General features: G+C 37.6%; 1 protein-coding gene across 3 annotated transcripts in view; it reads right to left on the reverse strand.

The window, feature by feature from the left end:
• Positions 1 to 1,600: 1,600 nt before the first annotated feature.
• Positions 1,601 to 26,410, reverse strand: part of postna (periostin, osteoblast specific factor a) — a 73,236-nt gene continuing 48,426 nt past the window's right edge. Inside the window, exons 14-25 of one of the 3 annotated variants that reach the window (XM_049468927.1) lie at positions 21,600 to 21,702; positions 21,186 to 21,253; positions 19,386 to 19,431; positions 17,376 to 17,411; positions 13,902 to 14,036; positions 11,773 to 11,823; positions 10,728 to 10,955; positions 10,228 to 10,284; positions 5,114 to 5,173; positions 4,884 to 4,970; positions 3,961 to 4,002; positions 1,601 to 2,557 (exon numbers count right to left, since the gene is read on the reverse strand). In XM_049468927.1, the coding sequence (XP_049324884.1) occupies positions 2,505 to 2,557; positions 3,961 to 4,002; positions 4,884 to 4,970; positions 5,114 to 5,173; positions 10,228 to 10,284; positions 10,728 to 10,955; positions 11,773 to 11,823; positions 13,902 to 14,036; positions 17,376 to 17,411; positions 19,386 to 19,431; positions 21,186 to 21,253; positions 21,600 to 21,702 (966 nt within the window). In that variant the 3' untranslated portion in view covers positions 1,601 to 2,504. Of the gene's footprint in view, positions 2,561 to 3,960; positions 4,003 to 4,883; positions 4,971 to 5,113; positions 5,174 to 10,227; positions 10,285 to 10,727; positions 10,956 to 11,772; positions 11,824 to 13,901; positions 14,037 to 17,375; positions 17,412 to 19,385; positions 19,432 to 21,185; positions 21,254 to 21,599; positions 21,703 to 26,410 lie in introns of all 3 variants that reach the window. The other 2 variants (XM_022681437.2, XM_022681438.2) reach the window with 2 other exon arrangements.

A 26,410-nucleotide genomic window follows, 5' to 3' on the forward strand; every position in this document is an offset into this window, starting at 1 on the left:
CTTGATAAAAAAACTGAAAAAGACCGTGCGAGGTGTGTCCGTGAAAAAGAAAAGAAAGACATTTGCTGTGATCCCTCGTGTCTCATCTGCAGGTGCTGCCTGTGCACGTCTTACAACAACAGTGTCTGATAAAACTTGCCCAGTGGAGTGACACGTTTTTAAAACGACCAGGATGAAAAGGTTCTGAAAGGATAAAACAACAGATAACAAAACCACAGAGCAGAAAAAAAATAGAAAAAGTATTTTCCTCCTTACAGATTTATTTTGTTTTTACTGATTTTTTAATCATGCATACATCTTCCAGATTAACAAACACATTTAATATCAGACAAAGATACCTGAGTAAATACAAAAAGTAGTTTTAAAATAATAATTTCATTTATTTTGGCACACTCTTCTTTCCAGAATTGTTTTAATTCATCCACATTGGAGGGTTGTTGAGCATAAAGGTCCTGTTTACAATCATACCACAGCATCTTAATCAGACTTTGACTAGGCCACTCATAAACCTTCATTTAGGTTTTTTTTGAGCCATTCAGAGGTGGATTTGCTGGTGTGTTTTAGGTCATTGTCCTGCTGCATAACCCAAGTACTCCTGAGCTTCAGTTAACGAATTGATGGACAGACATTCTCCTCCAGAATTCTTGGTTCCATCTATTACATGTATTTGAAGGTATTTGTTGGAAAACATGAGATGAGCCTTTCCGGATGGGATTCGCTTCTAAGGGGGGCATCTGTGAAAAATATTTCATACTTGAATTCAGCAATAAAACTCCTGCATCAGGAATGCAGTTGAAAAAACAGGAGGACCAGTGAGTTTTAGGCTTTCTCGATCACATGACATTATCGCGTTCAGTAGCTCCTCTATTTCCACGCGAAAAACAGTAGGAAATTCAGCCTGTAATTTTTTTTAAAGGACGTCTGAGAAAAACACAAACATGGTCATTCTGGACAGCAATAAAATCGCAGAGGACCCCAGGACCCCATGAGAAACTAATTCCGTCCGGGCTTTTGTGTTCTTTTTGGTCGACAGGTTTTTTTTTTTTTTTTCGCCATGGAAATCTCCCAAGAAAACTTAGTATTTTCACCCAGTCTCGTTCTTATTATTGAATCATTATCACTAACCTTAACTGAGGCAAGAAAGACCTGGAGTTTGTGACCTCCTGGATAAGTAGTCCATGCCCTTTTGGGGTCATTTTGATAGGCACTCCCTGGAAGGTTCACCAGTGTTTTGTGGTTTGTCTATTAGTGAAAAATAAAGTCCCAAAGCTTAAACAATTTATCTGCAACCTTTTTTTATACTAATAGATGTCAGTGACTTTCTTTTCTTTTCTTTTCTTTTCTTTTCTTTTCTTTTCTTTTCTCATCTGTTCTTGAATTTCTTCAAATCGGGACATAATGTACTGCTTTTTGAGATCTTTTATCCGCTTCATGTTGTCTGACAGGTTCTATTTTAATGATTTCATAATTCTACAGGTCTGGCAGTAATCATGCTTGAGTGTGGACAGTGAAATTTAACTCTCCCCCCAAAAATAGATGTCTATTATCTTGAGAAATAATAAAAATCATGATCATAAAAAATGAGACATTCAGTTCAGAGTTCAGTTTTCCAGTTAGCCTTCAATTTATTTATTAGACACTACAGCTGATCAAACAGAGGTAATATTTGCATACTTTAGGAGGGTTTAGAGGCACTTTGTGATACATACATACATACACCATCAGGAGTAGAAGAATGCCTTGGAAAATAAACAGAACATAAGAGTGAAACACTGGAATTGCAGCTGCATTTGAGGAATTTAAAGGACTGAAACGAATGAAGACATATTTCTAAAAAGCAAAAAAAAAAAGATACGGTCAAAAGTAAAGTGAAAGTAAAAGCATGTTACCCACAGGTTAGGTCCACAGTATAACAGAAGACGTTCTGCACATCCCTAACCATTCATAAGCTTCAACGCAAGCACCATAAACATGGAAAACACAAACATGCACAGATGAGACCTCAAGTCTTCCATTAAAAAAAACAACTCCTTACTCGCCGTCAAATATATAAAAATATTATTATCTAACCTCTCCTCTTATTCCCACCATACCACCACCATTCAGTTTCCCCATGGATAAACATTGTAAGGGAGGCACTTATTACAACTATTAATAATGATTTGTTAAAGAAGTCAGCATGTCTGCTGCTTTGAGGCTGTAAACATTACATGCAGAGTTCAAAACCAATCATGTTTGCAGGATAAAATCTGTTTTATAACAAAGAAATCTCCAAAGAGAGTGCAGGGAACAGCAGACTGCCCTGATCCTGATTATCGCTGTTTTAGACTGCAGGATAGTCTGAAGATGTTCTTCATTTGTCAAAGTAAGAGAACTGATCCAGTTGATCAGTTAGAAGAGCTAGGATCAGTTCCAGCCCTGTTCTGTAACGCTAACCGGGGTCCTGGATCAGCACTCTTAGTTTGAGACGTTGGAGTGAACAGATGCTGTGGTCTTCTTCTGGATCACTGACTGGGTTTGGAATGGTGTCTCACCAGCCTCACTCTTTTCTTCATGCCTGCTGTGTGGAAAAGAAAAGAAAAAGAAGGTAAAAAAAAAAAGACATAATCATTAAACACTATGGATCACTATGGATGGTTGCTTTCAATGGAAAATATACATATAAAATTCAGTGTATTCCAGGAGTAGTCTTTATATCTGTTTGGGAAACCACCCAAAAATTCATATTGGTGCTTAAAAGTGTGTGAACCCTTTAGAATGTTCTATATTTTAGCATAAATTTGACCTAAAACATCATCATAGGAAAATTATCCAAAATTACATATTTGTAACTGACAAAAGCAGGTGAACCTCTAGGATTAGCAGTTTGTTTAAAGGTGAAATTAGAGTCTGGTGATTTCAGCTAATGGTATGATAATCAGGTGTGAGTAAGCACCCTGTTTTTTTGTTTTTTTTAAAGAACAGGGATCTATCAAAGTCTGCTCTTCACAACACATGTCTGTTGAAGTGTGTCATGGCACAAACAAAGGAGATTTCTAAGTTTGTCAGGCTGGAAAAGGTTAAAAAAGGAGTTTAGAACCACAAGAGCAAGGCATGTAAAAGTCGTCAAGGTCTCAAAGGACCCATCGTAACTTCTAAGCAACTGAAGGTGACACATTGGCCTTGGGCTAAACTTCCTCCTAGCCAGTGTGCAGGGGTTGCCAGATACTGAAAGCAAAGTTTTACATATTTTGGCTCTCACAAACATGTAATATTGGATCATTTAATATAATAAATGACCACGTATGATATAATATAATATCTTTGTCTTATTTGTTTAACTGTGTTCTCTTTATCTACTTTTAAGACCTCTAGACCTTTCAAAAATCTGATGATGTTTAGGTCTTATTTAAGCAGAAATAGAGAAAAAGTATTTTTTTTGCTCAGGTATTTAGAAATTATGCAGTTATTCCCCCTTTTTTACTTACCATATACTGAATATATACTGAATCTGACTAAAACTAAAAAGTTTATTTACCTTCACATCACAAAATTTATTAAAAATAAAAAATAAGCCATATATTGTGTAAAAAATGCACAAAAATGTCATTAAAATAGCAGAGTGTAAATTGATCATCAAATCAAATTGAACTATCAGAGTTCAAGCAAGGTCTGATAGCGAGTGCCATGTGTGAACCAGGAATACGTCATAGAAGACATTACTGCCCACAGTGGACAGTGCAGTGGGTGGCAATGATCAGGACTAGCAGTATCGACACATATATGCCTTATATGTTCTTTTAGATCCGACAATGCCAGTTATGGTCCCATGACTTTTGTCATATCAGTGTAAATGTCTGAAGTTTTTTTTTCCAACACTTTTGATCACAAGCTTCAAAAAGCTGAATATTTTCATCTGTCCAACCAGAACGTGTTGAACCAGAACAGGTAGTTGTGTTTTAGCTACCCTGATTTTCTTACCTGGTGATCTTCTGACAGCTGCCCTTTTCTGAGAACCGCCCCCTGAAAAAAAAATAGAGTTTTCATTTTGAATTCTTTTTTTTTATGCATATTTTTCTCAATTTAGATTAGTAATTTTAAACATAGGACCATAGAATAGTACAGCTGCCCTGCGCATTACGTTTTTCTCATTCTCAAACACAACTGATTCAAAATCAGTGAATAAAAGTAATATATAGCAAAAAAATAAAATAAATAATAATTTATAATAATAATATTAATAATAATAATAATAATAATAATAATAATAATAATAATAATAATAATAATTTATGTTGTCAACATGCCTGGTATACAAATTGTGGTTCTGAGCATCATTTAACAATTTTTTAAAAAATATATATATTCTTTAATTCTAGGCTTCATTTACACATTGTTGTGCAGCATCCTTCAAAACATCTCATTGAAATCAACGGGAAGCATTGTTTTTATGCATGTGTGCATAAAATAAATACCCCTGTTAATATGACATTAAATTGCAAATTCAAAATAACAATGCTAACAGGAAATTAGTATGAGCTACAAAAAGCTGTATAAATTGCAATGGCTCTATTTAGCCAGGCGTAGAGATGCCACAGAGTACCATTAGAATTCTTTCACTGCTTCTTTTTCTAAAGAAATTTAAATTTTGAAATGCAAGTTGTAGAATTGATAACAGCTTTGCTTTTTTGTGATGCTCCACTGATCTGCAGTACGGAGAATAGCATCTTCATCATTCTTACTTAAGGCCTGGCACTTTGCACTTACTGCACTATGTAACTTTAGTGAAACAGACAGTTTAACACTGTTATTATTCAATAATATTTTTCTTGAGTTAAAATGTGCAGGGCAGGATTTGGACCCAGTGATGGAGGTTAATGCTGGCTGTCTCTGAAGTCACTAACGTTGGATGAGTTTGGTGATCCTCTCTGATTCTGCATCAATAAGATCTGGGTTGTCCTTGAAAGACGTGATCTGTGAGAAATCTGGTCCTGTAGTGTAGAAACACAAAAATAAGCATAAAATAATAATAAAACCCAAAAGAAAGGATGACTTGCTTTAAATATCTTGATATGCTTTAATAAACATGCTGAAACTAATGAAAACACATGGATTTTTATTTCTAAAAGCTCACCTTCAATGATCTGCGGCTCTTTCTTGATCACCTTGGTGATGGTGGTGATGCCTGGCCCACCTCAGGAACACAAGGAAACAATACAGCGTTATTTATTTACTGGAACTCAAATGCTGCACCAAGGCAACGGACATAAACCAGAGAAACTGCTCTAATGGGACACATCCTATTGCACTGCAGTCCATGTTCATTCCTTACCAAAGCCAAAAAACTGCTTCTGCTGAATGTTTTTGTACAAATAAGTAGTGGTGTGACGAGACACTAATATCACGAGATGAGACAGGATACTGGGTTCACGAGAACGAGACGAGACGAGATTTAAAAATAAAATTTTAAAGAAAACCTCAAAAATGAAAAATAGCTTGAAAACTAGAGTTTTATTTGACAAAATAATATAACGCAAACTTAACAGACTGGTTTCTCTCACGCATTTATTCTATAAGAAATAGAAATAAGAATTCGAATAAAAAATAAAAATAAAACTTTTCTAGGTCTTATATGGTGCAAACAATAAGTGCAAACCACAACCAGTCATATTAAGACTATGGTTTGTGTTTTTTTCTCTTAAATCTCTTGTAATTTAACTATGCAGAACCATAACCAGTCATATTAAGACTATGCTTGAAGTGAAACAGAGACAGAACATGTTTTTAAATACAGAACAGAGCTAAGGGATTAGTACAGCTGTCTATGAAACAGTCACGTGTAGGATTTACTCACAGTATTTATATATGGTTTGTGTCTTGTTGGTCACTCTGTTACCGTTTATTGTTTCCACTGGAGCCAAAATGCAGCCAGATATACAACTTAAAAGTAGCAGAAGCATCTTCTATACAAATACCTGAATTTTCCTCTTCTGCTGAGAGCTGCTCTCACTGCTCAGTCACCACACTCGCTGCTATCACTACTGGGTTGCCAGATCCCTCTTAAAAAGTCCACACTAAATTGTTTTTTTTCCCGCGAGACAGGTTTAAGCTTATGGTTATGAATAGTTAAATTACAAGAAATTTAGGAGAAAAAAACACAAACCATAGTCTTAATATGACTGGTTGTGGTTTGCCCTTATTGTTTGCACTATATAAGACCTAGAAAAGTTAAATTTTTATTTTTTATTTTTATTCTTATTCTTATTTCTATTTCTTATAGAATCAATGTGTGAAGGAAACTAGTCTGTTAAGTTTGCGTTATATGTTTTTTTTTTTGTCAAATAAAACTCTATTTTTCATTTTTGACAATTCCTTTAAAATTTTATTTTTAAATCTCGTCTCGTCTGGTTCTCGTGAACCCAGTATCGTGTCTCGTCTTGTCTCGTCTCGTGATATTAGTGTCTTGTCACACCCCTACAGGACATCATTAGGTACCTCTACAACTTCAATGCCAAAATGTCTAGATAGATAGATTGATAGATAGATACTTTATTTATCCCGAAGGAAATTTAGGCATCCAGCAGCAACAACACAATACAATAAGAAACATACTCAGACAAATAAAAACACAGAAGAATAGAAAATATATAAGGCTATAAAAAAAAAACCTAACTATACAAGGTAAGGATCTATCTGTAAACGGAGCAGTGCAGTAGATGTTGCTAATGGTCATAAATAATTAAATAATTAACAGAGTAAAGTGCAATGACATCGATTACGAAAGTGACTGATGTGACGTAGAAATATAATATAATATAAGTATGCGTACGTTACAAGACAGTTCTAAAAAGAGAATGTGAAAATGTGAATACCCAATCATGAGTAAAGTGTACTTAAATGTAAGCGAGGTTGGGGAAGTGTTAATATAAATAATTAAGTTGTTGAATAATGTCCAAGTGGTGTGCCTGGATTAAACTCAGTCGTCAGCAGCATCCCGTCCCCGATGGGAGGAGTTAAAGAGTCTGATGGCCCTGGGGATGAAGGATTTTCTGAGTCTGTCTGTTGTGCAGCTCTGTGACAGCAGTCTGCCACTGAACACACTCCTCTGCTTCATGATGGTGGTGTGAAGTGGGTGACTATCATTGTTCATGATAGAAAGCAGTTTATCCAAAGTCCTTCTCTCAGCTATTGTAACCAGAGAGTCCAGCTCCATTCCAACCACTGCCCCGCCCTCCTGACCAGCTTGTCCAGCCGTGATGCATCTCTCCTCTTCATGTTGCCTCCCCAGCACACCACAGCGTAGAAGAGAATGGTCTGGTATGTTTAAACATAACTTCTGTAACTATGTGCAGCTCAAGAAATGAGTAAGACTTGCCCGTATCAGTCATCCTTCATTGTTTCCAGTTACCTGGTTCTTTTCCTTCAAAATAACATTACAATCTGAATCTTCCTTCTGGGTGCAAATATTTCTGCAAACAGGGTTCAATAAGTCTAAAACTGTTCTCAGTAAAAGTCACAGCTTATTAAAGATACTGCCATCTCAAATCCCCTCTGACTTTAGTGCCCTCAGTGATCCCACTCTAAGCCCTGCAAGTGATTTAAATCAGGCATAAAATTAAAACTGTTTTCTTTTTTCTAAACTGTTTCTGAATTTTCTGGCGCTTGAACAATACTGGAAAAAGCTCAGAGACGTTAAACGGTTACGTGCTACGGATGCTTTGCCATGAGAAGTAAAGAGTAAAGAGAGATCATTCCCATCTCTCTGTTCTAGGAAACGTTTCTGAAATGGTGCAAAACTAAAAGAAAGCTCATAATGTCTTTGCATGTACAGTACAGTTAAACTATGTACTGCATCTGTACTACATCATTTGTTATCCATCAATCCCAACAACACCAACTGGCTTACACACACTGTAATTACACACACAGGACCTATAAGTACACACGTGTCTTGAATCTGTGCAGGGTACTGTGAAATCTCATAACTATCAAGAGATTCTAGAGAGAAATGTGCTGCTTAGTTTCAGAAAGCTTGCTCTCAGTCGCAGGTCATGGGTCTTGCAACAGGATAATGACCCAAAACACACAGCTAACAACACAAGATTTTGAAATATTGTATAAAGATAAAGAAAAGAACAGTAGAAATGACTGTTTTAAAGAATTCAGGTATGTTTGGGCTCTAGACTAAGAAGAAAAAAGTGAAACAAAACTCTTGTGTGCAAGTGACCAAATCATGCTCATTCAAATGTAAGACATGGTGCAGTTAATATTGTGCTTTACTGTAGTACCGTCCTTTTTTTATATACATATATATGCTTCCAATTGGTAAATGTATAAAATATCAGTTAACGTGTTAGATAATACCAGATTGTGAGATGAAACTTTTATGACTTGAATTAAACATGATATTAAGTGCACCTTTGAAGTCAGTTTGGGCACCCCTATTAATCTTAACCATTTTTAGTAAATATTTGGGTTTTTGCAACAGCCATTTCAGTTTGATATATCTAATAACTGATGGACACAGTAATATTTCAGGATTGAAATGAGGTTGTATGGAAATGAGAAGCTGTATGGGAGAGTAATGCCTGAGGTGTGCTTGCAGAAATGGCTTCTTTCTCATCACTCTCCCATACAGCTTCTCCTTGTGCAAAGTGCGCTGTATTGTTGAGCGATGCACAGTGACACCATCTGCAGCAAGATGATGCTGCAGCTCTTTGGAGGTGGTCTGTGGATTGTCCTTGACTGTTCTCACCATTCTTCTTCTCTGCCTTTCTGATATTTTTCTTGGTCTGCCACTTCTGGGCTTAACAAGAACTGTCCCTGTGCTCTTCCATTTCCTTACTATATTCCTCACAGTGGAAACTGACAGGTTAAATCTCTGAGACAACTTTTTGTATCCTTCCCCTGAACAACTATGTTGAACAATCTTTGTTTTTAGATCATTTGAGAGTTGTTTTGATGAGCCCATGATGCCACTCTTCAGAGGAGATTCAAATAGGAGATCAACTTGCAATTGGCCACCTTAAATACCTTTTCTCATGATTGGATACACCTGGCTATGAAGTTCAAAGCTCAATGAGGTCACCAAAACAATTTTGTGCTTCAGTAAGTCAGTAAAAAGTAGTTAGTAGTCAAATCAATAAAATGATAAGGGTGCCCATACTTTTGCACCGGTCAAATTTTGGTTTAATGCATATTGCACATTATCTGTTAGTACAATAAGCCTCATTTTAATCCTAAAATATTACTGTGTCCATCAGTTATTAGATATATCAAACTGAAATGGCTGTAGCAAACACCCAAATATTTAGAACTAAAAATGATTTTGTGTAGAGAAACAAGACTTTGAGTACAAAGTATTCAAATGCATTACTCAGGTAGAAGTATAATTACTAGGGTTTAAAAATACTTTGGTGAAAGATTGAAGTATCAACTCTTTCTTAACTGTTTCTCAAGTAAAGGTATAAAAGTACTGGTTTCAAAACTACTTAAAATCTAAAAATAAAAGTAAGGGAAAAAATGAAGAAAAAAAGTATATTTACAGCATACTTAGACATTTCTCAATATGTTTTAAGGACAATCAAGTATATATTTTTTCACCAGGGTACATATGTCCTGAAATGTGTAATTGAGCTACGGATCAGGTGTGTTGGTAGAAGGTCCGAGGGGCTTCAGGACTGGTATTGAGAAACCCTGTATTATATAGAGATATAAAGACAGTTTCCAGTGTTCAGTTAGAAGAACACAAGGTACAGTAACTGGTCAGTTCCAGTCTGAAGAAGACAATTTGCTGTTCTGTGTATCGAGCCGTGTCAAGAATGACATCAGTCCAGTGGATTTAGGCCCAGGGGCCACAAACAGGCATCTGCTTAGCATTTCACGCTAACACACACACACACACACACACACATGACCCAATCCTCCTCCTCCTCCTCCTCCTCCACTACGATCAACAATCAACAGCTACTTGCATGCTTTAACACCACATTCGAATACAGCGAAAGATTTGCGACACAGTTCCCCCGCCATCTTTTCTGGGAATAAATCTGGACATTTTCACTGGACATCTGTTTCTCATGATGTGCCGCTGACTGCACATAAATCTCGTCTCTAGCGAGCTAAATAACTCTTCTGCTGCACTGTTTATTCAGAAACAAGCAATATTAATGGATTTTACTAACAGAATTAGCAAATATTTTGAGGCGAAACGACAACAGAAAGTAATAAGAATTGACATTTTCAAACCTTCATTTATAAGCTTTGTAAGTTCTTCAATTTCTCCATCAGATGAAGCACCGGTGCCTGAAAGACAAAAAAAAAAAAAAAAAAAAAAAAATTAAAACATGTTATATATAACTATATTATCAACTTATTGTACAATATGATATCAATCATTTTAGCTGACCTTAATACTTGATTTATAAACAGTGTGTTAATTTTCTTTTTATTTGTATTTATTTAAGATATTTAAACATTGCTTATATTCAATATATTTCAATGCGTGCAAATGTAATGCATAGAAATCAGTGAAACAAGAGATGAAAAAATGACAAATAGACGAGTGCAGGTCAGTATGGCTGTGCCATTCAACGGCTGCCAAAATCATGCAGAATTCAATGTGCACCTCAACTCTCCTGTTTCCACCAGAACTGTCCGTCACCACAATCAGATATTGTGGTCTAAAACCAGGTGTTTCAGTTTCATTGTCCAACCCTTGCAGTTATCGTTACATTTCAAGAACTTACTTTCAATCACTCTCGTGACCTTCGTAAAGGTTGGATCTCCTTCAATTACTTTGATCTTGCTGACTTTGGGGTCCTCTTTGATGACAGTTTCCTTCACAATGGGCTTTTTTCTGATAGTGCGTGTACTGTTGCCCTCAATCGTCACTTTTGTCACGGTTGGCTGTCTTTCAATCACTCGGGTGACTTTGATGAGGGACGGGTCGGTTTCAATCACCTTGACTTCCGAGCCTGTGGACAGGAAAAGCGAGGAGTTCAGCTGTGGTCAGTGGTTAACTGAGAATGGGAAGGATACATCAGCTGCGTCTAAATGACTACAAAGGCCAGGTTTTATAATATAGCGACCAAGAAATGCAGCTCACTTCGGCTGAAACTTAATGCTTTGGAAAGTAGCTAGGGTCTTTCTGGGACAGTAACTATACATAAATATAGTCTCAAGCGGCAATCTGTGATTTCAGTAATGAAATCTCACGATTGTTTGTAAAAGCAAGGCCTCTGCACATATGAAAAATAGTCTTTTGAGCTTGGTGGTGATTCCCAAATACTTATATGGTTCAAACTTTGCATAAATCATCCTAAGCATTTAAAGGTTGTAGCTAGTTAAGGAACATTGTCTCTGGATTTAATTGCATATGTCAGCCATCCTATTTACAAACTTTTTTTGATAATATATTTACCTACAAACTCTCCCATGTGCAACAAGACCAAATTTAAAGTAATCAAACAAAAATCCAGGGACTAGTTCAAAAAAGCTCATTTCAAACAATTAATAGCTTGCATTTACAAATTTGTGTGTAAAACTGAACTGAATTTGACAACACCATAGATATGTCAAAATATCTCACTCTGAAAAAGATATCCATGATACCCATGAATAGCGCCCCCTAGTGGCCAAATTGTTGGAAACTTTGCTGATGGTTACACCCATTTTATGAGCATTTTCTGCATTGAAAACCTGTCAATATTAATGGATTTGGACAATCAGAAATGTTTGATATTTTGATGTTAAACGACAACAGAAAGCAACAGGAATTGACTTTTTTCAGACCTTCACCCAGAAGCTTTGTAATTTCTTCAATTTCTCCATCAGATGAAGCACCTGAAAGGAAAAAAATAAAATAAGAAAAAAAAAAATAAACTAACGTTACTAAAAATATAAAATTTTTGTGACTGTGCAAAAGGCCAGTCACAATAACTACATTCTTCACTTATCATGACCTAAATAATTTTATCTGACCTTAATATTACCCATTGTGTTACCCAGCAAGAGAAGCCTTTTTAGCTTTTATGAATGAGCCAGTACGATGACTTTTTTTTTTTATGACTTTATTTTAATGTTATTTTTATTAATTTAAGATATTTAAACATTGCTCACGTTCCAATTCTAATGTGTGCATAAAAAAGTAATAAGCAGAAATTAGTGGGACAAGAGAGGAAAAACCACAAATAGAAGAGTGCAGGTCAGTATGGCTTTGCATGAGAACTTAGGAACCTGCCCTTAAGGCATGAATGCAGTTTGTTTGCTGTCATCAGGCAAATTAAACTTTAGGTCTTGGTCATGGACGGAAATGGGTGAATGGGAGTAAATGGGAGGAGCAAATCATAAAAAAAAATGACAAATAGAGGAGCCCGAGTCAGTATAGCTGTGGATTAGAGCCCTTAAGGAGTGCAAGTTTTAAAAGAAGATGAGAGTCTGTTGGGAAAAATAAAGTAATGCACTGGTTGTGTGTAATGATGAATAAGACAAAGAATAACAAGAATAAGGGATAAAAATGACACTGGATTATTATGTTGTTTTTATGTTGTTTGTGAGGGTTTTGTGTATTATTTTCCCTCTTGGTGATTGGTTGGAGGGTGGATAAGGGTCTCCACCAGGACTGTATTTTTGTGACAGGACCACTGCTTGCTTGGCAGTCTATTATGTTCTCTTCTGTTTTAAATAAAGTTTACTCATGATGAATTTGTGATAACTCTTTCTTGTAGATGTAGCTGACATTTCATATACTTCTAATTTTATTTTCATACATGTTTTCATACATATTTTATGATTTATGATTTATGATTAATGCATTAAGTTAGTAAACAAAATGAACAAAAAGCGGTAATTCCGAAAATAATTATACGCAAAAGAAAAATCAAATGAACTCTGTCTAGAGTGATATTTTAAATTATATGTGTGTTTTAAATGTTAACACATATTAGTGTCAAATACAGTTAATATATGACTCAATATAATGCTGAATTAACTTTAAAATATTAACGTTTGTGGTAGAGTTTGAATTAGAAGAGAATGGGAGGAAATAGGGATTAAAACATGATTAATTGCTGAGTGTGGGCCAGTATGACTGCAGATTAGAACTTGGAGATCTTTTCTGAAGGAGCACATGCAGTTTTGTGGCTGTTAGACAAAAGGGAAAGTCTGAAGGGAATGGGAATGAAAGGGAATGAATGGGAGTAACAAGAAATGAAAAAAAAAAAAAAGAATTTCGTACAAAAGAAAATAACAGTAAATTACTTTGAAATGGTGTGTTGAAATTATTGGTTGAGCAGAATTTTTGCAACCCATTCATCCTTAATGGAAAACAAATCATATTTTAGTGCAGTTTTATACGAAAACTGTGTTTTAAAAATCTTGATATAAGGGAGGATTTATTTTCCTTGCTATCAATCATTTTGACAGTGAATAAAATAAATTATAGCAAATTAGTTTGAAATGATGTGTTAGAATGATCGTTTGAGCAGAAGTACAGTAGATGTTCATGCACTTTTGTAACCCATTAATTCTTAATGGCAAACAATCGTAAAAAAAACTTAAACGTTTTAGTGTAGTTTATATTAAAACTGTGTGTTTAATCAAAAACTTTCTACACAAGTCTGGATCAGACCATCCGATCAAAATATCTCTAATGGATAATGGATTCAAAAAGTGCAGGAAAAGTTATGTGAGAAAAATTCTTCAGCAAAATAATAATTTAAAAAAGGTGTATAAATACAGTGAATAACAGTTGCATTTGAAGTTTGTTGCTCTTAAAGGGGTGTAATTTACTAATTATATTTTATATCATTATATTTTATTACTGATATAAAATATATGGTCGTAAAATCAAAATAATACAGTTTATCGCGTTTTTTTTTGGGACAATATATCATGAAACATACATAGTTATTGCAACTTACTTTCAATCACCCTCGTGACCTTCGTGAATTTTGGCTCTCCTTCAATCGTCACTTTTGTCACGGTCGGCTGTCTTTCAATCACTCGTGTGACTTTGATGAGGGACGGGTCGGTTTCAATCACCTTGACTTCAGGAACTGTGGATAGAATAAGCGAGGAGTTCAGCAGTGAACAGTGCTTTAAACCACAATTTAAAATCAAAAGGTCCTTTTTTAGCAATCTGTAGCGGAGCCATACACTGCGCGCAGCACTGCTTGACTTACCAGTACCAGTGTGTCTTTGCTATCGTAACGACGGGAAAAGTACACCTTGCGCATCTCAAAATGAAACAAAGGGCCCTATTTTAGCAATCTGTAGGTGAGACACACACTGTGAACAGCACTGCTTGATTTAGGGTGAGTCAAAGTATCTTTGCTATCGTAACGACGGGAAAAGTACACCTTGCGCATCTCAAAACGTGCTAAAGGCATGTACTAATTCTCTTGTTTTGGCCGTAACATGTAATAAACCAATCAGAGTGTAACTTGCCTCACATTCACTTTAACCCTCCTGTTATATATCGGGTCAATTTGACCTGTTTTGAAGTTTGAAGATCTAAGACAAATACTTAAAAGTATTTTTACAGTATGTAAGTATGTAACTTTTTCTGCTTGCCTTAATTAGTGTAATCAACATATAATATGAAAATGGTTAATCTCAAATATTAATCTTTTCCTCATAACATACCCCTAATTAAGCACAAATAACACTTACACAGAATAAAGCCTAATAAGTAGTGAATAAATAATTTTCAAAAATGTCTAATTAAGGCTCTATTAACAAATAATAAGACAGTAATAAGCGCCTAATTTGTGTTCCTTAAAATAAAGTGTTACCTAAAACTATTAACACTGCTTGAAATGATTTTTTTGTGTTTTAGATATCTTTTGGATAATAAAACTTGTACCGGGTCAAATTAACCCCGGAACACCATTGCTGTTCCTGACAAACGAACATAATGGGAGGGTTAAGAGCCAGGTGTGTTCTGATTTTGGCAGATTGGTATTTTCACGGCGCAACGCTTCTGCTATTCTCAGCTGAGGAAACTGACCCGCACGTTTGCGCTGTAGGTCATTTACAGGAACAGTGATTCACGTCATTTTATTCTGTATTCTGTTAATTATTGGTGTAAAAGTTGGGTTTGTGCACTGCAACAGATCCCTGTGTGTGTGTGTAACGAGCGCACCTCCATAGCCAAGATAGCAATGAACGTCTGACTGGTGACTAAGTGTTGTCAGGGTTTTAATCAGACAGTGGTGCACTGATTTCAGTTGCCAAGATAGCAAGACACCAGAAATTTTGTTGAACAAACCTTACATGATGCAAGAAACAAACACACAAAAAATGCTACAGTTGTGTTTGGTGTACCTCTTTTATACAAATAAAAACACAGCATGTATTTGCTGGACTCTGATTTGACTGATTTCATTTATTTTCTCTCTCTGGAGCCACAGGGGTGTGCTGTTCCGTTCAGTTTAATACTAACATAATTCATAAGCCCCATTAATGTCAGCGGAATGGACACATCACTTTCTAAACTGTTAAAGTCGTTGTGTTCAGTCATTTAAATGTAAAAAGACTACTGAAGTGATATAATCAAATTTTATGATGTTTTTGTAGATTTACTGCAAGGAAAAACAACTTTCCAGCCAAGCTTGGACATTTTCTATCAATAAACTGCCATAAATCCAAATTGCCATTATCAAATAGCCTTTTGTGTTGTAGCATTTTTGCTTTTTTAGGATTGTTGCTTTTTTCACTACTGTTTAAAACAGGATCTTAAGCAAAACTGAACGACAGGACTTGGCTCTGACGCAGCCATCACTTTCAGCTGCTGATTGCTCTCTAAAGACAGCTGTTAATGGAAGCAGTTGTTGTTCTTTTTCCCAGCTGTGCAGCAGAGGCTCTGCATCCTGCTTTTCCTTAAACATCCAAGGAAAAGTTGCCAAAAAGGAGTTAAAGAGCGTCTGCTAACTCGCAGAGGCGTCGGCTAATGGGAGGATTTCCTTCCTTTGCTATCAATCATTTTGACAGTAGATAAGTAAATAAGGGCAGTTTGCTTATAATTCCAGTGTTAAAGTCTTCTGAAAAGTGTAGAGAAGGGGAATCTCCAGGCTATCATCCTCAAAAATGGGGCTTTTTGAGTCATCTTTGATCTCTGCCCCCACTGCACAGTTTATATCAGCAATTAAACCGTTCCCTGATGTTTACAGGCACGTTTCTGGCACGTTTCTGGCAAGACTGCAGGTTAAATTAACACGCATCTCGCACAGAAACGCGAGACCGAGTTGATTTTAATCACTGACCCGAACCCTGCTGAACCCTAAGTTAATCATACAAGACTCCAGCCTGCAGGATTAGCGCTGCATTCAGGGGCAAGTCCTCTGTCCTCCTCGTTACTCCGTCGACATTCTGCAGAGCTTTATCAGCCCAGCAGCTTCCTGACCCAACGCCAGAACTCTTCAGACTCAAGCCAAATCCAGGCCTTCTTCAATCAAACAATGTCCACTCTATTTAGCTCCTTCACCCCGGCTCATTGTGGCTAATCAATCAACTCAACACCTCTGTGTGGACAAAGTTCATATCCCTCTAGTTCCAGTGTTGTGCGTGAATGAGTTTAAAAGATTGCGTTCATTGAACACGCTCATTTTTTGGTGAACGTTGAACTGAACGCAACACATTTTTTAATAAGGAACTTGAACGTGAATTTGTTCACATTATGTGTCATGAACGGCAGACATCCCTGTAAATAAACGTTGGTTAGAGAGCGCGGAGCGCGAGGGCGAGAGATAGAGAGAGAGAGAGAGAGAGAGAGACCAACGACGAGAGCACGGAACGCGAGGGCGAAAGAGAGGGGGAGAGAGTGAGAGAGACCAATGACGAGAGCGTGGTGCTCGAGGGCTAGGGCCAGAGAGAGAGAGACTAACGATGAGAGCGAGGATCGCGAGGACGCGAGAGAGAGAGAGACCAACGACGAGAGCTCGGAGCGCGAGGGCGAGAGAGAGAAAGAGAGAGAGAGAGAGAGAGATACCAACGACGAGAGCACTGAGCACGAGGACGAGAGAGAGAGAGAGAGAGAGAGAGAACAAGAGAGAGAGAGAGACCAACGACGAGAGCGTGGCGCGCCAGGGCGAGAGAGAGAGAGAGAGAGAGAGAGAGAGAGAGAGAGAGAGAGAGAATGAGAGACCAACGACAAGAGCGGGGAGCGCAAGGGTGCGTGAGAGAGAGAGAGAGAGAGAGAGAGAGAGAGAGAGACCAATGATGAGAGCGCGGAGCGCGAGGGCGCGTGCGAGAGAGAGAGATACGTGTTTTCTTAACTTTTTTACAAGCAAGGTTTCCATATTTTTCCATGTTAAAAGTTCAACCAACATTATTTAATTCTCATTTTAACAGATAAAGGTGGATCATGTGTTCAGTATGTGTATAAAGATTTTTACCTGATTCAACGATGTGAGTGGTGGTGATAATTCTTTCTGCAAACAAGAACAAGTAATGTTAAAAACACGACTCTGTTATTCCTATAAATCTCTCATAGAAGCTCAACATTTATGTGTCAGGTTGGTATTCAGTGTGAATCATGCATTAATAATGTACTTAAGCCCCAGTAGGGATTTGCCAAAGCATCGTCACAACTGTTCCATAACAAGCATTAGATTGAGCTCCGTTGGCTACCAGTTGCTGCTCGCATCAAATTCAAAGCTCTTACTATTGCCTACAAGGAGATACAGAACAGCTCCTTCCTACCTGCACTGCAAACATTCACACAAAGCAATCCAGACTGTTCTCATACAGAGTTCCCCAATGGTGGAACAAACTACCTTCTACTACCAGATCAGGAGAATCTTTAATAAACTCCTGGAGACAGAGCTCTTCAAAGAGCTCTTACTCTCCTAACACCTCTAACTAACTACCTTCTACTACCAGATCAGGAGAATCTCTCACTATCTTTAATAAACTCCTGAAGACAGAGCTCTTCAAAGAGCACTTACTCTCCTAACACCTCTAACTAACTAACTACTCTAACCTCATTTCCTTCTTCCCCTCCTTTACTCCTCTATCCCATTGTTTCCCTTTGACCTCCTTTAGGCCCGGTCTAAAGATGTTTTTACCTTTAACTTCTATTACCTTTGTACTTCACTATTGTAAGTTGCTTTGGACAAAAGCGTCTGCCAAATGTAATGTAATGTCAGGTCTTGAGGTTTTGGGTGAAAGTCAGAGTTGAGTCTCTGGGTGTGAGTGCAGTTATAGCTGCAGGCGCTGCACTGTTTAAATATGATAAAGCTGTCAGATTTGACGTGGGCTGGAATAAAAAGCCTGCCATTCCAGAGAACCTTCAGTCTGAGGAACAGAATCAAAAAGCTAAACACAGTAAATGCAGTGTTTAAATGTATGAGTGGTGAAAGCTCAAAAGCAGGCTGCCTCCAAGGCATATCAGACCCGAAGACACTACATAAACTGTTTACTTTACAATATTTTTTACATTTTTTACATTTTCATATTATTTCTTTTATAAATAGCAAGTTTATGTCGTATAGCTCTGGAAAAAAACAAGAAGCCACTTAAAAATGATGAGTTTCTTTGATTCTATCAATTGAAAACCTCTGGAATATAATCAAGAGGAAGATGGATGATCACAAGCCATCAAACCATCAAACCAAACTGAACTGCTTAAATTTTTGCACCAGGAGTAAAGCAGCATAAAGTTATCCAAAAGCAGTGTGTAAGACTAGTGGAGGAGAACATGATGCCAAGATGCATGAAAACTGTGATTAAAATCCAGGGTTATTCCACCAAATATTGATTTCTGAACTCTTAAAACTTTATGAATATGAACTTGTAAGATTTCTTAAAAGTTCTTTAAAACATCTTTAAGGGCTCCTCCATAATTTCACCCTACACTCTAAAAAACAGAGGTACGATAGAAGTACTTTTTTGTACTCAAAGGTACTCTCTTCATAATTGTACCCTCAAAGGTACTATATCGGTCTTTACAGGGTCAGATTTGTTCCCTCTGAAGTACAAAGTCTTTTCTAACAGCAATAAGTAAAAATTTGTACTTTTTAACCTGCAGCCAAAGGGTACATTCAGTATTCTGTATCACTGTACTAATAAACAATATATATATTTTAATCGCACATTTTTTTTTTATTTGAAAGCCAGACAAAATCTTTTTTAGGTACAAATCTGTACTTATTTTTCTTAGTATGTAAACATATACTGTTAATATTGTAGTTGAGTTGTGTGTTTAGTCAGGCCTGAATCCAAGTCAGTGCATTGAGTCCCCATCTCTGGCCTCATTCAAATTCATTATAGTATCAGAATGAGGCATTCCAGCTGCAGAGGCGTCTGATTGGGTCACTGGTCTGATATAAAACAGCATATCACTGCTGATTGGTTATAGCTGCAGTATGTTGATTGTGCTGGTGTGTTATAGAACTAGAACTCACTGATGAAGGTGAGAGGGATCTCCCTGTAGGTGTATCCAGCGACAAACTATAATAAAAAGTAATCAAACAAAGAAAAAATAATCATTAACAAACAACATGACAGAATTAAGCCAGGCGAGGTACCCCTGGCCCTGGACTTGGACCCCCTCAATCCCCTTCCCTAAAAAAAGGATAGATAGATCTTACAGGGTGGAAAAAGTATGTGAATCTTTGGATTTAATAACTAGTTGACGCTCGTTTGGCAGCTAAAACCTCAACCAATCGTTTCCCGTAGCTGCAGATCAGACCTGCAGAACGGTAAGGAGGAATTCTGGATCATTTCTCTTCACTAAACTGTTTCAGTTCAGCTATAACATTACGGGATATCTGGTGTGAATTAATCGCTCACTTGAGGTCTTGATGCCACAACAGCATCTCAATTGGGTTCAGGAGGTCAGGACTCTCCAGAAGGTGTATTTTCTTCTGTTGTTGATTTACTTCTATGTTTTGGGTCGTTATCCTGTTGCACCATCCATCCTCTGTTGAGCTTCAGTTGGCGGAAAGAGGGTCTTAAGTTTTCCTGCAAAATGTCTTGGTTAACTTGTGAATTCTTTCTTCCGTTGATGACAGCAAAATCCGTCCAGCACTGAGGCAGCAAAGCAAATCAGCCCCAAACCATGATGCCTCCTCCACCATGTTTCACAGTTGGGATGAGGTTTTGATGATGGTGTGCTGTGCCTTTTTTCTCCACACATAGTGTATTGTATGTATTGTGTTTTTCTTCCAAACACCTTAATTTTGGTTTTAATCTGTCCACAGTACTGTCCATTTAGCCAGTACTGCTTTTTGCAAACCTCAAACAGTCAGCAATGTTTTTTTTGGACAGCAGTGGCTTCCTCCGTGGTGTCCCCCCATGAACTCTATTCTTGTTTAATGCTTTTCTTATTGTAGATTTGTCAACAAAAATGTTAGCATGTGCCTGAGATTTCTGTAAGTCTTCAGCGGACACGGTAGGATTCTTCCTCACCTCATTGATCATTCTGAATGCGCTGTGCTCTTGCAGTCATCTTTACAGGACTTTACCATGCCTAGAAAGAGTAGCAGCAACAGTGCTGAACTTTCACCATTTGTAGAGCGTCTGTCTCTTTCACACATGCAATTGGGGAAAAGGTCTGTGTCGCGTGTATGCATGTTCGTGGCTTGAACTAGATTCTGGGAGATTTACATCTGACTTGCGGGCATTAGGGAGCTGTTATTGATATGCGGCAGACTCCCGCGACTTTCGGGAGACTTGAGAAGTCTGCAATATGGGTTTTCCTCTTTTATATTATTATATTATTATATGTTGATGGATATATGAAGGGTTATAGTGATCTGCTGCTCATATCATTTCACAAAATTTCTCCATAAATCCAGAATTAAGATGCCCATATATGAGAAAGGCCATCACTTCAAAAAGAAAGGCTTTTTTTATGGGTATATTTGCAGCGAATTTTGGGAAAGACAGGTTGTGACATTAAGAAATTGGCTTGCTAGGCACCTCACACTGTGAGACGTACTGTCAGAAATCTCTTTTTGTGTTCGACTTGCTCATTCGCAGCTTGTTTAGGCAGTTAAAACATCGCTTTTTCGCTCACACTGCACGACAAACGACAAACAATGAAGCTAAAATTCAGCTCGATCATGAAAAATTCAGTTGCATCTGACCAGATCAGGCTTAAATCAGGCTAAAATCATACATTGTACACCTGGTGATTTTGTTGCTTGAGATTTTTGAGAGTTTACTCTTTCTTTAAGCTGTGTTTTCTGTATTCGCTGTACCTTGATCTGGATGTACTTGATGAGTCTCCTCAGCAGAAGCAGCAGCTCTTCCCGGCCCACCGGCAGATCTATCAACCAGAGAAGAACTTCAGTTTAAAGTCCTGCAGGGTTTTGTCCCTGCTCTTGGCTGAACCATGCAGTTATTCAAATAACCGGAGAGTCATAAATGCATGGGGTTGTAGTAATATCTGGCAAACGCTCACGCAGCTCGACAGCTGCAGTTTTAAAAACGACGGCGAAGAAAACAGATGACAGCATTCATTTAGCGTTTGGAAATACATAACCATGAGCGTACGCTTCTACGCCGCTTCTGTGGAAGAGAAGCTGAGCTAAAATTCTCAGAGACTGTGTTCATATGAGTAGATAAACAGAGACCAGTGCTGCTATACGGTTATATGCCATACGCACACCCACCTCCAGGATAGAGCAGCGTCTTAACCACATGAACCACTCCATTGGATGCCATGAGGTCAGTGCTTGGAACATTCACTGAGTTCACTTGGATGGAGTTGTTGACCTGAAGGCAGTAAATAGAAAATTTCACATGACAAAAAATCATAATAATCAAAGCAATATTAGCAACTATTAAAGAAAATGCTGATTAATTACAATTCATAGTGCTTGAATTTTTGCACCAGGAGTGGCATGAAGTTATCCAAAAGCAGTGTGCAAGACTGGTGGAGGAAAACATGCACTCTAAAAAACAGAGGTACAGAGGTACGATATGAGTACTTTTTTGTACTCAAAGGTACACTCTTCATAATTGTGCCCTGAAAGGTACAATATCGGTCTTTACAGGGTCAGATTTGTTCCATCCAGTAATTTCTAACAGCAATAAGTACAGATTTGTACCATTTAACCTGCAGCCAAAAGGTACTTTTAGTATTCTGTTTCACTCTACTAATAAACAATATATATTTTAATTGCACCTTTTATATTTGAAAGCCAGACAATTGTGGATCATCAAGTTCTTGACACATATTCAGTTGATGATAATGTTTATAATCTTTATAATCTTTATTGGCACAAAAACATGAGTACAAAAAAGGACTTTCACTGAAAGGTACAGTGCCCTCCATAATTATTGGCACCCCTGGTTAAGATGTGTTCTTTAGCTTCTCATAAATTGAGTTTTGTTAAAAATAATATAGGACCACGATGGGAAAAAAAAGTTAAGTCCAACCTTTAACTCAAGTAAATTTTAAGGGGGAAATAAAATCCCTGACTAAGAAATAATTATTCTTCATAAAATCACCTGTTCCACAATTATTGGCACCCCTAACAATTCTTAGGAAATAAATTTAATAAAAGTATTTCTGTCACTTCTACAGTAGTTTACGAAGTTGATCAGAGTATGTAGGAACATTTAATTAGTAATTCACAACTTCCTGTTTCCCTGGGGTATAAATATGACGTGACACAGAGGCCATTTATCTTCAACATGGGAAAGACAAAGGAACATACCATTCAAGTGAGGCAGATGTGTGTTGACCTTCACAAGTCAGGCAATGGCTACAAGAAAATCGCTACTCGCCTACACCTGTCCATATCTACTGTCAGAGGAATTATTAAGAAGTTTAAAACAACTGGAACAGTGGTAAACAAGCCTGGACGAGGACGCAAGTTTATTTTGCCACCACGCACAGTGAGGAGGATGATAAGAGAAATAAAAAGTTCTCCAAAGCTCACTGTTACAGAATTGCAACAAATGGTAGCTTCTTGGGGTCACAAAGTCTCCAAAACAACCATCAGGCGCTATCTACATGCCAACAAGCTGTTTGGGAGGCATGCACGGAAGAAACCATTTCTCACTCACAATAATAAACGCAAACGTTTGGAGTTTGCTAAGCGGTACTATGACTTCAACTGGGACCGTGTGCTTTGGTCAGATGAAACAAAGATAGAGCTTTTTGGCAACAAATGCTCTAAGTGGGTCTGGCGTAACACAAGAGCTGAGTATGCAGAAAAGCACCTCATGCCCACTGTGAAATACGGCGGGGGATCAGTGATGCTGTGGGCCTGTTTCTCTTCTAAAGGCCCTGGGAACCTTGTTAGGGTGCATGGCATCATGAATGCTCTAAAATACCAGGACATTTTAAAACAAAATCTGGTGGCTTCTGCCCGAAAGCTGAAGATGGGTCGTCACTGGGTCTTTCAGCAAGATAATGACCCTAAACATGTGGCCAAATCTACACAGAAATGGTTCACCGCACACAGAATCAAGCTCCTCCCATGGCCATCTCAGTCCCCAGACCTCAACCCCATTGAAAACCTGTGGGGTGAGCTGAAGAGGAGAGTGCAGAGGAGAGGACCCAGGTCGTTGGATGATTTAGAGAGAATGTGCAAAGAGGAATGGTCAAAGATCCCTCTTCCTGTATTCTCCCATCTTGTGAAACATTACAGGAGAAGATTAGGTGCTGTTTTGTTGGCAAAAGGGGGTTGTACAAAGTATTAACATCAGGGGTGCTAATAATTGTGGCACACATGATTTGATGTTAAATAATTATTTCTTAATGTGGGATTTTTTTCCTACTGAATAAATTCACTTGAGTTAAAGGTTGTATTTTACTCTTTTTTTCCATCGTGGTCCTATATTATTTTGAACAAAACTCAATTTATGAGAAGCTAAAGAACACAAATTAACCAGGGGTGCCAATAATTATGGAGGGCACTGTACTTTTTTGTACCTCAATATAAGGTACAGCCCCAGAGACAAGCTTTGTACTCTTTTAAGTACAAATCTGTACTTCCTTTTCTTAGTGTGTGCCAAGATGCATGAAAACTGTGATTAAAAACCAGGCTTATTCCTACAAATATTGATTTTTGATCTCTTAAAACTTTATGAATATGAACTTCTTTTCTTTGCATTATTTGAGGTCTGAAAGCTCTGCATCTTTTTTTCGTTATTTCAGCCATTTCATAATTTGTCAACGTTTTTTTTATTTGGAATTTGGGAGAAATGTTGTCCGTAGTTTATAGAATTAAACAACAATGTTCAACAACAATTTTACTCAGCTCTATACCAATAAATAGAAAATGATTCAGAAACTGAAGTTTTTTTCCAAAGCTGTAAAATGATGATAAAAATGATAAAATTGTTGCTTTCGTGAAAATCCCAAACTAAAATCAACATTTTAGTGAATACAAACAGAACATTTTAAGACCCTAAAACTTTTGCTTCATTACACTTGTCTAAGTTTTATGTCTATTTTTAAACATGCAGAATTTGTGTTGATTCTGGGGGAGGATTTTTTTTAAACATTGTACTTGTTGCAAGGTGTTGCAGCCAGTGGCAGAAGAAACAAATCACTGGTATTTTTTATAAATTTTAATTAGTAGAAAGTTTTTTAGTTTTGATGATCATAAAAATGGAATGGTCAGACAAAGCAATACATGGGAAATAAAGAAATCTGCACTTTAAAATTATTGCTAACGGCAAAGTACTGTATGCATTATGTTTGGGATTTTCACGAAAGCACCAATTTTATGATTTTTTATTGTGGCGGCACGGTGGCTTAGTGGTTAGCATGTTCGTTTCCCAGCACTGGGGTCTTGGGTTCAAGTCCCTATCTGGGTGGAGTTTCCATGTTCCCCCGTGTCTGTGTGGGTTTCCTCCGGGGACTCTGGTTTCCTCCCACTGTCCAAAAATATGGAGATCAGGTAAATTGAATACTCTAAATTGATCTGGTGTTTGTTAGTGTGTGGTATGTATGTACGTTGTGTGTGTGTAAGAGTCGGTGTAAATGTGTGTATGACTGTGTGCCCAGATGTGTTTTGGCACTCTGTCCTGGGTAAACGCTGTAGTGCCTGATGCAGTCCTCCAGGTGGACGGTCGTTTCCGGTTGAGAGTACGCTGTGCGCTATTGGCTGCCATTTCTCACCGGTGTGTGGAGGTAATGTGCTTGTGTGTAAAAACGTTTAAATTGTAAAGCGTTCTTGGGTTTCTAGAAAGGTGCTATGTAAGTTGAACTTCATTCATTCATTACTTTTTTTAAGCTCCCTCCACTCTAACCTTTGCAGAAATACGTCTTTCCTCGCTGTGAGTGTAAAAAAAGTCTCAGCGCAGATTTATGCATATCCTAATTACTGTAAGGAAGCTCCAGAGACCAGATTAGAAAGCCCTTGTTCTTGATGTTGCACAGTCAGATAAAGGGCAGCGGAGGGGCTTCTGGGAGTTAACACGTGAGGTTGTTTCAGTGATGATAGCAAACGCAAAAGCAGGAAGCCGACAGATTCTTATCAATGCGTGCATAATAAGAACTTACAGTATCCAACATGAACTCGTACACACCCATGAATGCATGCATGCTCTCTCTCTCTCTCTCACACACACACACACACACACTGAGAAAGAGGCTTTGACGTTTAAGAGATAAGATTAAAATAACAGCATTAATGTGCAGCTCTTTTTATTGCAGCCTAAAGAAGAATGTTAAAGGAGATAAGAGAAAAGAGAGATAGGGAAGACCTGTGTCAGACTGCGTCAAAAGGACAGATCTTGGGGAATGGTGAATTATAGACAGCTACGGTTCATCATCATTCCTTCATTAAAATGAGATCCAAGAATCATGGTAATATAATGAGCCCAGGCTTGTTTTCACCTCCGTTGTCATGGCTCCCAGGGGGAGAGGGCAGATTCTTATACAAGGTCTTCAGAAAGGAGAGGGCTCAGGAAATCTGGCCCAGACATAATAGCATTTCTGACCATAAAGGGCCTGTCAAATCCGTCCTCTCTTATATAAACAGGACATCATGTTTTGGCACGAATCTTAACATCACTATAATGAATCAGTGCACAACAAGCAAAGTAGCTGAACAAAAATCACCCAGAGAACTGGCTGATATACTTCTGGTAACAGCAAGTCCCCTGGAATTTGATAGTGTAATGATCTAATTATATACAGTAATTAAAGGAAATGCTCTCTTAGTGTAATGACCCATGAGAACGAAACTGCACTACAGAGTGTGTTTGTGTTTAATGGATACTGTATATGTTTTATCATTAAAAGGAAGTAGCAGTAGCAGTAGCTGTAGCTGTAGCTGTAGCTGTAGCTGTAAGGGGATGCACAATAAAAAATATGATATTTTTAATGGGTTATTTCCACTGTTCAAGTCCAGTTTTTGATATAATTATTGTTTAGCCCAGCAGCTGAATTATATTTTAACCTCCTAAGACCTGTTGTCCACATGTGTGGACATCGCATTTTGGATTTTCTGGACCACAA

This window comes from Astyanax mexicanus, chromosome 20, assembly GCF_023375975.1.
Source record: "Astyanax mexicanus isolate ESR-SI-001 chromosome 20, AstMex3_surface, whole genome shotgun sequence".
NCBI lineage: Eukaryota > Metazoa > Chordata > Actinopteri > Characiformes > Acestrorhamphidae > Astyanax > Astyanax mexicanus.